This window comes from Sebastes fasciatus, chromosome 19, assembly GCF_043250625.1.
Source record: "Sebastes fasciatus isolate fSebFas1 chromosome 19, fSebFas1.pri, whole genome shotgun sequence".
Lineage (NCBI taxonomy): Eukaryota > Metazoa > Chordata > Actinopteri > Perciformes > Sebastidae > Sebastes > Sebastes fasciatus.
This window is the reverse complement of record NC_133813.1, coordinates 13073321-13086152: the sequence shown is the minus strand read 5'-3', so window position 1 is coordinate 13086152 and position 12832 is coordinate 13073321. Positions and strand designations below refer to the sequence as shown.

Here is a 12832-nt window from a genome sequence, read left to right as displayed (position 1 = left end):
AATCCATTGGTACCAACCATGTCATACTAGCTTGTCATGAAGGAGGGTATTATTATTATTATGAATAAGCCATGCAGTAGATGAATCTGTCTTTATTTTAGATCGACAACGGTTAGTTTAAAAGTATCTAGGGAGTTTCCAGAGGCGGTGAGTCGCGCCAGTCTAGCTACTTAATGCCATAAAGTAGCCTAGACCTCAACTTTATGCAAATGAGGAGCGGCCAACGTGACGCCCCGTCTCTAGAATTGCGCCGCCACGCTACCAGAATGCATTGCATGGCTGCTTACATAGACACTGAATGGGAAGCGTGGAAAGGACGGAGGCTGTGGACACGTACCATTACTGGATTTAACATTATAAACATGTCCACTGATAGCCACAAATTCAAAGACTGACCGTACACGGTCCAGACATACACTCGGTTTTGACCGAGCCTTGTTTAGGTAGAGAAATTCAAAAGGAGTTGTTACACAGTCTGGATTGGAACACCACAAACCACAGCATTAACCAAAGCACTCACCTGTAACTGTCATTCTGGCTATTGTACCTAACTAAAGCAAAAATATCTGGAAGTGAAGTAAAGGAAGCATTGATTATATGGGAGACACAATCCATGTATTTTCAGTGTTACAGGGTGATGTGATATCTGTTCATCTTCTGAACACGTCGCTGATTACCACTTCATTTCTCCGACAATCATTGTCCGCGTGAAGGATACGGGTGAAGTGCGATCGGATCATAGACGGTTTGAAGGACGACGATGCGTCATCCCCTTCCTGGAATACTATGGTAACAATGTCATTTCCAATGTGTCTCTTTCTCTCCACCTGCCAGAGAGGACAGACCGAAGAGACACAAGATGAGGACAAAAACGACAACTTAACCTCAGCACTGTGTGATTCATGTGAGACAGGAGTTGCCTTTAAACCTGGATTAATTGATTTTATGGTCACTTAGGGGCAGAGCAGCAAACTGTAAACACAGCATTGATTTATAATCACCTTATAAAGTTGTTGTTAAACGGGTTAGCAGACAATTGCCTATTTAAAACATCCAGCAGAGACAGAGCAAAATTAGCATTCATTTGGAGTCGTGTCTCTGTGCACCTGATGACTTTAAGTACAATATTCAATCTCATGTGAGCTCTGTTGGTCTACACCAGAGTTTACAAATTCTATTTGTTTTCATTTTGGTAAATTGGCACTATTAAAATTATGCCAAATAACCTATTTTTTAATTTTTCATTTGCAACATACCCGTGGATGCACAAACAACTATCACTGGATTACTTTGATACAGAAGACAACTTAAAAACGTGATAATTCTCAGGCAAGTTCTGGAGTTATAAGAAGCATCTTTTTTCTATGATTTTTAAACATATTTGTGGCAGTTTATTCGTGATGGACCTCAGAGGTAATGATATCCTGCGTAAGTGTAAGTCACACTGAATCTAAAAATATGTGTATCATGTTATGACTGCATGGAGTTATGACTGTAAATTGCAGCAATTGGATGCTAAGTGTTTTAAAGTACATTAATTACCACCATGAGCTGTTTGTCACAGCCATAGACCGTATATAAGAAGTGGGCGTAGTCACTGTGACGTCACCCATTGGTTTGTGGACTGACGTTTTGAAGCCTCGAGTTCGGCATTTTGTCCGAATGCCATCTTGATTTTTTTGCAATCAGAAGTGACACGAAAGGGCGGAGCGAATTACAACTGAGCGCTGAATAAGACATTTCTATGCGACCAAAAAAACGATTACAATTAACTTCCATGAACAAAAACACGGACAACTCACAGACCGAACAACGCCGTGGTAGCGACCTGTAAATCACAAGGTAGCCACGCCCTAAAGCATCCCCTGCTTTATGGTTTATTTGACTCTAAATGGGACCATAATTTACTAAATGAACATCATGCTGTGTTGAAGAAGACTTGAAACTAGTGATTGAGACTATAAACTCATGTTTACAATGTTTACTGAGGTAATAAATCAAGTGAGAAGTAGGTTCATTTTCTCATAGACTTCTATACAATCAGACTTCTTTTTTGCAACCAGAGGAGTCGCCCCCTGCTGGATATTAGATAGAATGCAGGTTTAAGGCACTTCTGCATTGGCTTCACTTTTCAGAACAAGAAGTTTCCCACTGATCAGAGTTGCTGCTGTTTCTACCGAATTGGTCCGCAGGATAAGCTTTATACGGTGATGAAAAGGTAGCGTTAAGTGGGTTTATCTGAGCTTTTATACTGAAACAGCTGCCTGTAGCGTTTAGAAACTATGCTGATGAAGCGGTGAGAGTGAATCAAAACAGTAAAGTTGTGGACTGTAAAACCAAAAATAATGAGCTGAAAGACGCTAAAGCGCTCTGTAGAGCTGAGGGGAAACTATATAGTTTTGGTGTGATTATTCTCTGTAGGTTCATCATTATGAGCGACACCTTTCACGTTACTTTATCATTTTAACTATGAACATAAAATATCAATTATAGCAGCTTTAAAGTTAATGAGTCTGCATCACAATGTTGATGAGGTGCTGAGTAAAAAAGGCTGCAATGATAGGGACATAGTGAGCGTGTGGAAGAGGGTGTCAGCTCTCAGCACCATAAACACTTTAAGAAGAGATGATAATTTCAACTGTTTGATCACACAACTTCAGAGGCAGCAACATCGAGAACATCTACTGCACTTTATTTTTCCATCTCTGGTTTGCTTTTTTATTATATTCTCTTTGCCAACCATCCTCTTCCCCATCAATGATAATTGTTTTATTTTTTTTCAGCCTGTGATGGCAATGTTTGATGGCTGGTGTGTCCATCCAACACTTTGTTCTAGAGAAAGACATCTCAACAACTATGAAAAGCCAAAATCTACCCATTTCCAACCTCTTTAGTTCATGACAATCAAAATGCATCCAATGCAAAATGCAAGTTTTTAGTGAGTCTTGATATCTCTTCTATTGCCACCATCCAGACATAATGTTCACTTGCGCACATTTTAAAACACATTTTGCTGTGAAATTTAATGAGCACATTAATGCTACCCAGAGGATCAATCATGTATATTTTGGACACTGTGAGTCTTCTTTTAGGGCTACAATCAGGCCAACTTTGCACCCAAGCCATTACATTATCTAAGAGATTGCTATGAAATTACCTCTGCACAAATCATGCTCCAAAGAGGATAAATCCTTTTGATTTGAATCAGCCTTTCTTCCAGCATTACCTACAGGATAAACTGTTTTAGCCCCACTATCAGTCAGGCCATACACATAGCAAAACTGTCAAGAGTGCTTTTCTTTACATTCGACACCTTTTGGGGTGATATTAACACTACGACTTCACCAATTAAGCTCAACTGACTTTACACTGCAGAGGGACTCAGGTGTGAAATACACTCATATTCTTTCCTGTGACTACAGTTTGTGTCTCTCAGGTGGATGGGAGACAGGCGACAGACAGCAGCCACACTCACATGCAGTACGAGCACAGACTGTTCCTTATTATTGACCGCCAGAATGTATTTTTTTTTATCTTAAGAAGAAATCCAATTATGTGTCAGATTTGCTAAGCAGCAGCCCTTTTAAATCATACTCACTAGTATTGGCATAACAGAATGGAGCAATAACAGTAAAGCAATAATGTCCTTTCTTCTCCTTTTCTTCCTGTAGTGAGCACATTTTGCACAAGTTAGCTGCCATTGTACTGGCTTCCTATCAGTAAAGTGGGGTCTTTTTATCAGCTAAATGACAGAAGTGAAATGTAAAGCACAACCAGAGGGGTCCAATCTTTGGGCAGAGTTGGTGGTGAAGGTGAAAGAACAGTGAAGTATGCAGAAAGTACAGAGAAAAATGGTGACAAGAAAACCTGTGTGAAAAGTGAAGCCAATGCGGAAGTGCCTTAAACCTGCATTCTTTCTAACAGCCAGCAGGGGGCGACTCCTCAGGTTGCAAAAAGAAGTCTGATTGTATAGAAGTCTATGAGAAAATGAGCCTATTTATCACCTTGATTTATTACCTCAGTAAACATTGTAAACATGAGTTTATGGTCTCAATCGCTAGTTTCAAGTCTTCTTCAATACAGCATGATGTTCATTTAGTAAATTATGATCACATTTAGAGTCAAATAGACCATAAAGCAGGGTATGCTTTAGGGCGGGGCTACCCTGTGATTGACAGGTCGCTACTACGGCGTGTTTTCGTCGTAGAACTTTAACCCTTTCACAGTGTGTTTTCAGTTCGTGAAAGATAATTGTAACAATTTGGTCCATATCCATCTGATAGTCGTTGAGACTTTCACTCAAAACCGCAAATATTAACCTCATGGTGGCGCTAGAGGGAAAGACAGGGGATCACCAAGGTCTATAGGATTCATCCTCGTGTTAATCCATCCATGGGCCATAGTGGTGGACTTGCCACTCCTATATTGTGGATAAAAGTAATAACTATATAACAGGAATAAATACACATGCAGACACCCACCTGCTGTTTGTTCTCTTTAGAGTAGGGCAACATGGTGGACACATGGAACATGAGCTCATGGCCCTGATACACTGTGTAGATGGAGTTAATTCCTGTAGTGTCATCTGCAGGTGAATGGAGACACAAAGGGAAGACAAAGAGAATTGGAAAAATCCTTTTACTTTGAAATGATGTTAATATAACCCCTTTCAGCAGACATGAGCTCTCTTACTCTTGGTGTCTAGCCCTCCGCGGTACCCGGACCACCCCTGCAGCGTAACGGAATCACCCAGCAGAGTGAGAAACTTATCGAAGCTCTCGCTCCCCGTCTCTGAAAGAAACACAAGACTTTTGACCTAGCAGATATCTTTTCATGTATTTCAGTACATTCTGTTGTGATACTGGGATAGTTTTACATTTTGGGGAATACCCATATTCGCTTTCTTGCCGTGAGTTAGATGAGATATGAGATATTATTAGTGAGCTTTAGAGCTGCTGGTTGGCGGATTTTGTTACATTCAGAAACAGGCTTGCTGTTTCCAGTCTTTATGCTAAGCTAAACTAACCGGCTGCGGCCTATAACTTCATATTAAAGAGGACCTATTATGCTTATTTTCAGGTGTATTTTGGGTTTCTACTAAAAGATCTTTTGCTTTGTTTGAGAGCGTGCCAAACTAGCCATTATGCAAATGTGTTACTTGGTGACATCACAACGTTACAGAAGAAAAGGCAGTTTAGGAGCAGTGTTTCTGTGGGGGAGAGTAACTCCCTTCGGGTGTGGACTTTGTAACAGACCTTTTATATGCACAAAAAAACTATATAACACACTAAAGGAAAGGGGGAAAGCACAAAAGCATAGTAGGTCCTCTTTAAATGGACAGATATGAAAATGGTATCGATCTTCTCGTCTAACTCTTGGGCAGAAAGCGTATTTCCCAAAATGTCAAACTATCCCTTTAATAGGTTATGTACACTGAAAAAGGTTAGAGGGATTTACCATTGCTAAACATCTCGTCATCTGTGAGCTGTCCGTCTTTGGCAAACAGGACGCCAAATTTAAAGTTGACTGAACCCTACAAAATTATAGCTGGGTTAAAATTATGAAATAATTTACAATTCATGTATCCAATATTATTTTCTATTGACATAGAGTGCTGCGATTGTAAGAAATAATTATTTGTATGATATATTATTGTTATAAATGATCATGTATGTATTCATTATTAATCATCTAATAATAAAATAAATAGAATATTACTTATTATTATTATTACTAAATTATTCATTAATTAACTTTACATAACAATAAGAAGAAAGGTACACAGAGGGTAATTACCCAACATGAAAACAGGATTAATAGCATGCATTTATTGTGCAATTACATGAGACAAATATAAAAATGAATAAAGATGGCATAATATTAGAAAATACAACTGTAGTTGGAGATATATTTAATCCTTTTTTAGCAGACTTTTACCAGATAAAGAATCAATAAAGAATCAAACAAGTGGGTAACTGTTGTGATATGAATGTGACTAGAAACCAAACAAAAGGGCATACAAAGAAGTAGTCTCCAACCTTGAAAACAAATAATCTCTACCAAAACCATCAATGAATAAGCTAAACTGTACTGTGATCCCATACCTCCTGTTCCTCCAACACCAGAAGATCCTGAGGAAAGAGGTCATAACAATTATTATTCATACTGACCAGCACCCCAGCCTGAGGATATTGTACAGTTGAGATGTTGCTGATCGGGCCTGGCATGAAATGGACCGGTGCTACATTTCATTAAGAGCTGGCCGATGCTCTGAATCTCACCTTCTGAATCTCCGGGTTGAGGATCTCCCTGGGGCCTTTCTCAAACCTGTCCATGTTCATTGCACTGGGAGTAAGAGGAGGAGAAAGAGGAGGAAAAGGAGGAGTGGAGGAAGTAGTAATGAAAAAAAAAGAGAAAGGGTTGTTTAGGATCGATGGAAGACAAATAGCTCAAAGGGTTGCACAGACAAATGAGCGAGACCTGATACGGGTGATTTCTCATTCTGCTCCTAACATTTGTCCTCATTCAGAGTTTCAGCGGTGACGCTGCTCAGCCTGATGCATTTATAATCTCCAATCTCCTGTTTCATGCATCTTGTTATATCCTGTTACGTGTCCCTCGAAATCTGCGACTGGAAACATAATGCTGAAGATTTGGGTTGCCAGATTGGGTGGTTTTCAGAGCGATTGGGCTACTGGAACAGTCTGCCTAAGGATCTGAGGGACTCAGACAGTTTTAAAAGAAACCTTAAGACATATCTTTTTAGCATGGCTTTTACAGAAGATGCCTCGTCATTTATTTCCTTAGTTTTTTAAGTGTAGTTTTCCAAGAATCCACTCAACGTCAGTTGTAGAGTTAGGAAAACACAAACATCTTTCATTCCACAGGTGTCACTGTGAGCAGATCAATTCCACTGAATTTTCTTTGCTGGATAATATAAAACTAAACATGACAGGACACAGTATAAAAACTTGATTCACGGTGCGCTCTCTTAAAGTAACAATGAATAAAATAACCTATTCTAGACATAAAATATCAAACTTAAAGTCTAATCAAATAAATAACATTTAACTTGTAATATTCCTAAAATTCAAAAGTTATAACTCCAATGTACATCTTCTAGGAATAGAATAATAAAATGAGAAAAACAACAAGCAAATCCTCGCCTCAGCAGCATGAGATAACCAACAATATGAATTCTCATACATGTATTGTAAGGAGTGAATGAACTGTGTCAGCTCAGAGCGCCGGGCTTGACTTCTCACCTTAGGATGGACTTGACTGATAGTGTTTTGGTGGGGCTGTAGGGGAGGCTGATCTTCAGAGTGCCCTGAGCGAACAAGAATGAAACAGATCAGGGATTACAAACTCAATCGCCTTTTTCTCTGAGGAGTCACTCGCTCTGAGCCTGTTGCTCATTTATAAAAGAAGATCCTGCCAACTCAGTATTACCCCAAAGAAATGCACAACATATCAGTCATAGAATGAATACAGGAGCAGCAAATTAAACCAGATCAGTTCCAAAGTTGTTCTGTTCAACAACAACAACATCCTGTACCAGTTACAGTCTGACGGAAACAAGACAAATCAATCAGGCAGCGGAGGTGCACCTTCCTAATCAGGTTCCAGATAAGGCTGGAGGCCAGAATTAAATCCAAGCTATCTTGGTCATGAAGCTGAGTCACCACACCACAAACTCACAATAATGAACATGCATCTCACACACACATACACACACATGGTGACTCAAAATGCAATTTTGTGCCGTCTCATATTTAGATACACAGAAAAAGAAAAATCTGTTCTTCAACAGTTTCAGTGCCTTCCCTTCTGTTTGAGGAAGACCCTGTGAGCTAGTGGTAGAAAGTAAGGGGCCGTGTCCTCCAAAGCGTTTTTTCCTGAAGCCAGGAAATTATGATAATGATTTGCAATGGGAGCGCCGCGTGTTTACACTATGGTAAATGCCAGCAGCGTGTCGAGGGGCTAAGCGTCTTTTCTGCGCCGAGTGCTGCACGTTTGGCGTTTTTTTTTCAGGTCCTCGAGAGTTGGAAAATGTTCAACTTTGGGTAAAACGCTGCGTTCGTCAGCCGTCCAATCACAGTGGAGGAGGAGCGGGACAAGTAGCCTACCACAAAGACGTGATCAGACCTGTTTGTTACTATGAGTATGTTGTGGTATTCTTGTGTATGTTATGCTATTGTTTTTACTGTATGGTATCCTCAAGTCTGGAGCACTGGACCAAATGAATTTCCCCTTGTGGGATAATAAAGTTGATCTGAATCAGAATCTGTACTGAAAGATCGTACTCGTGGAGATGTTTCCCTCGCCCACAAAATCTCATGAACACACACAGGTCTGCAGGTCTGTCCTCTCTTCCTACGTGCTTCAGCCTTCCCTTCATCCAGAGCAAGCTCTCTACCTTGTGCCGATATGTTTACGTATGCAGATATTCCGTATCATAGCAACCAGACGCAACAAAAGCACCTCAGCTGCACCTCCAAAGCCCTCGCAGCTGAGTGTTTTCAGAGGACAACCCTATTGTAATGGCGGACGAGTTGGTGTGATGACATGAAGTAGCCTCATTTAGCCACTTGTTAGCAACCGCCTCTTTTAAGACACATAAAGGCTTCAAAATTGATGAGTGGGATATATATATACTGACGTATTTTATATCGTAGAACAAAAAGTTAAAACCTCCTCAGCTTGTTGTTTTTTTTACCACAGACCTTATTTCAGGCATCTTACTAAAAACCAATTCAAACAACCCATTGACTTCAATGAATTTCCTTCCTCGTAAAACAGTTACAGAGCCGATTCTTACTCCTGCATTGTTTACTTTGTAACGTAATTTTTTCCTCATTTATCTCTGTATGAATGACGGCCATCCATCCCAACAGGTTGTTCATAATGTGTTAAAAAAAAAGGCTGTATTGATTTTGAATGGATCACATGGATTTCTTGAAGTTTGTTTGGTTGTTACATTTAATAGCGGAGAGGTTGTGTGCTCTGTTCCACCCCAGCTGTCAAGTGTGCGGATGGTGAACTCACCGTCTTTCTCCAGAGGATGGCTCTGTACTGAGGAACCCGCTGGTTGTTCTGGTCGGAGAGGACCACTGACAGGTAGAAGGGATTCTTCTCTGCATCCGTACCCACGTAGTTCTGGTGGACTGAGGGAGACAGAGATATTATCATTTATACATCCTCTGCCACCAAAATGTTTACGTATTCAACACTCCCATTTATCCCCATCTGTCTTGGCCTGTCTTTCTTTGCCTTTTTGTCCTCCTTCCTACCTCTTCTTTCATTTATTCGCCCCAGTTTTCTATGTCCGACATGGGCACCAACAAAGATCTCCACAGCAGAGTCCCACATTCAAGCCTCTGCTTCTTCGGTTGACAGGGTAACATCTTCAGAAACAATGCTGAACAGACCTCCAAACCCAATTAGACACAGGATCTCTGCCTGCATTGCTGTCCCTTTCTTTGTCCTCCCTCTGATGATTTCTTTTCCTCTAATGTTTCTTCACATTCTTCCTTTATTCGGTTCTCTTTATTCTCCATTAACCATGTTTTTATGCTTTAGGTGAGCAATGACTTTGCAAGATTGCAATTATATACTTATTAGTGTTGGACAGCTTGAGCTTTTCTCTGTGTGAGAAGAAAGCACGTCGTAATCAATCAGGAATTGTCTTCATACCTAATGCAAGACAACGGGGAAACAAACGAGGTCAAGCCGTTTTACTATTCTTCGCCTAATCATCAAGAAATTGAGAATTCAAGTCTTTGTATCGGATGCTTGATTAGACAGGAAGTGCTTGTGTTAGAATAATTGGCCTAGAGTTCATAATGTGTTGTGTTGTACGATGCGGTCGGCTCTGCTCAGGCTGTGAGACACAGATGGCTCTGCTGCAGTCCAAACAGGTCGAGCCAACTTTCTGGAGACGTGGCTCATTTTAAACTGCCCGTGCCATACCATGATTAGACCCTGGCTACACGAGAAAAGGCATTTCTTGCTGTCCAACTTTCCTTTACAATTATCTCCATCCATCTCGGGGCTCTGTCCTTTATCTCAACCGTTGAAGCTGAAGGCATTCCTCCTGATTCGAGTCACGGTAAAGAAACCCCGGACAATGATCTTTTGTTGCGCGGCCTTCTATGGCGCCTACACGGCGAGCCCGAGAACAGGCAGGGTGTTAATGAGGATGGCGAGATGATGAGGGTCAGAAAGGTGAAGGAGCAGGTGACCACTTCTAATGTATTTTTTTTAACAATCGCAGAGGCTGTACTTGCGAATGGCTCCTGCTGACCTGCTGCTCAGCCGCGGGCTCATTTCAGAAGCCAACCGTCCAATCTTAATTGTGTTATCTGTTGGAGGCAAGCTCTGTCTAGTGGTAGTGAGGCTGTGTGTCCTCTATGGGCTTCCTCCCTGGGCGGTGTATGGGATTAGAGTGTGGTTGAGACTCTCAGTGGGGATATGGCTGGATGCTAACAAGTTTTGGCCTTGAATGAAGAGTGGTGCAGCGTGAGGACAAGGCTGACTTCATAAGATAAGAAGCGTCCTGTGGACCAGGGAAGAAATTCACAGGATGTTTTAGTTCTCCCTCACCCTGTGTTTTCTCTCTTTATCTTCCACTTACTCCATGTGTGTGCTTGTGTTTTTTTTTTAAAACATAGCAGCACTGACCTTTTCCCAGAAAATATTTAAAGAACCATCTGGTGTGGTACTCTGGATTCTCCAGATGGACATCAGTTCTCCTCCAGGTTCCTGGCGTGTAGTCCAACGCCTGTTTGTAACACAAACACACACACACACACACCACATTGTCATCATGATGGTCACAGCTCGAGTCACAGCAGTCCTCTCTGTGGAAAACTATTACACAATGCAGCAGTAACGATTACCATACTTTGGTCAGGAAATCAGATACAGTAGTCAAAGCCTGGGCACAGTCAGCTACAGTCAGTCTCTTTGCTGTTATTGTTGTGTCCATAATGGAAAAAAATCCATACCAAGATGTGAGACAAAAGCAATGGAGTGAATCACATGAGGAAAGGGGACTATTATAGACATACACTGCAGCTGTGTTTTCGGAAACGGACATAAAAAGCAACAAAGATGAGCAATAAATGCTGGGAACGATTCAAACTGCACCGAGTATAATATACTGTATGGTTAACAGAAGACGTATGAGAAGAAAGGCTGTGAAAATGTTGTCAATCTATAGTAAATAGTAGGGCTGTAAGAAAACATTGATACACTTGAGTATCGCAATATTATGTTTTGTGATATTGTATTGATTCTCAAAAATACTATTGATTTTTAACTAATAGTTTACATTCAAGGATTTGTGGCAGATTATGATGTTGGATGTTACAGCGACTGTGATAAATGCAAATGTGGATTCCACTCTTCTGATACGACGGTGTGTTCTTTCTACTATGACAGTTTTCCTAAAACTAGACTTTAAAAAATCTCAATATATTGAATGGTAACCCCTGTATTATGATGAGGAGGACGGCTGATGGACAACATGATTTCCCTGCATTAGGCAAGAATAGGTTAATTCTTCTAATAAGAGCACTGGGGCAGATACCCATTGGTGCATTTATAAATATAAAATAAATATAAAATAGAGTGTCTTTCAGTCAGTGATATTCCATGTGTCACTATACCTCACTATGCTAATGCATGTTTTTCTGCGTTTTTTATTTATTTTTTCAGAAAAAAATAACATATTTTTGTTTTTTAGGCAATATACAGTATCAAAAAACATTATTTTTTTTGTCTTTGCTTGCCTAATTTCACAAGCCAGTGTGAACACATCACAGGTGGCATAGGTTTAAGAGTTGAGAGCTCTACACTTACTGTATTTTCCTCTCCAAATGTCTCAGATTACTTAATCTGAATCATTTTTAGCAACCAGAAAAAAATAAACTATGAATACAAGATATTTAGCAATTAAAAAGCAACAATGGGAGGAATGTAGGAAAAAACAAATATATATTTTTTGTACAGATTAAACAAACAAGATTAACATGTTAATGAGTGAGCTTTAAAGGTGCTGGTTGGGGGATTAGCAGGCTAATTGTCTCCTGGCTGTAGGTTCATATTAAGCATACAGATGAGAATATTATGGATCTTTCTCATCTAACTCTCAGAAAGAAAGCACATTTATCACAAAATGTCAAACTATTCCTTTAATTTAGTTACTGTATCATTTAATAATAATGTGTCTTCATCACCATTTTAAGGGGGTTTCAGGACAACAAAAGGCAACTCTAGATGCATGTAGGATGGAGTGGATGGGTGGGATGCATGTGTGCACAAAAGTGTATTATTTTGTATTGACCTCATCTGACGATCCATTCTCCACCCTGAAGCGCCCTGCCCTCTGAATGGCCCCATCTGCGTCACTGGAAATTAGCTGAGAGGGAGACAGAGAGAGAGGGAGACATGTTTAAAATTAGACATGTGACAAACCATGACTTGTGGCAGACAGTATCAAGCAGGTCATAAATACATTAGAGCTGGCTATCATCACGGACGGAAAAGAGGAAGCACGGTGGACAAATCACCTCCATGTGACAACAGCAGCATGAGTCCAACAAGCGTACACGTATCTGTCCTCAGCAGTCTTCTCCTTCACACTTCTCCAACCATCAATAAGTCTTTGCAATGATTCCTCCAACTCCCTTCACTGTTTTTATGCTGTATTTCTTTTTTTCTTTCTCACATCTGCCACCCTCTACTTATCGCCCTATTATCTGTCTCTTGCTGACTCACCTCTCTCTACTACAGCATTGGAGAGGAGACATTATGAGAGCGAAATGGG

The 12832-nt window shown here is 40.4% G+C and overlaps 1 protein-coding gene across 5 annotated transcripts in view; it reads right to left on the bottom strand.

The window, feature by feature from the left end:
- Window positions 1–12832, bottom strand: part of garnl3 (GTPase activating Rap/RanGAP domain like 3) — a 76374-nt gene that overhangs the window by 20341 nt on the left and 43201 nt on the right. For all 5 annotated transcript variants that reach the window (XM_074618033.1, XM_074618036.1, XM_074618034.1 and 2 more), the window contains exons 3-13: window positions 12350–12424; window positions 10684–10783; window positions 9049–9167; window positions 7266–7330; window positions 6282–6345; window positions 6105–6131; window positions 5458–5533; window positions 4693–4791; window positions 4482–4585; window positions 719–827; window positions 521–566 (exon numbers count right to left, since the gene is read on the bottom strand). In XM_074618033.1, coding sequence (XP_074474134.1) covers window positions 521–566; window positions 719–827; window positions 4482–4585; window positions 4693–4791; window positions 5458–5533; window positions 6105–6131; window positions 6282–6345; window positions 7266–7330; window positions 9049–9167; window positions 10684–10783; window positions 12350–12424 — 884 coding nt within the window. The remainder of the gene's footprint in view (window positions 1–520; window positions 567–718; window positions 828–4481; window positions 4586–4692; window positions 4792–5457; window positions 5534–6104; window positions 6132–6281; window positions 6346–7265; window positions 7331–9048; window positions 9168–10683; window positions 10784–12349; window positions 12425–12832) is intronic.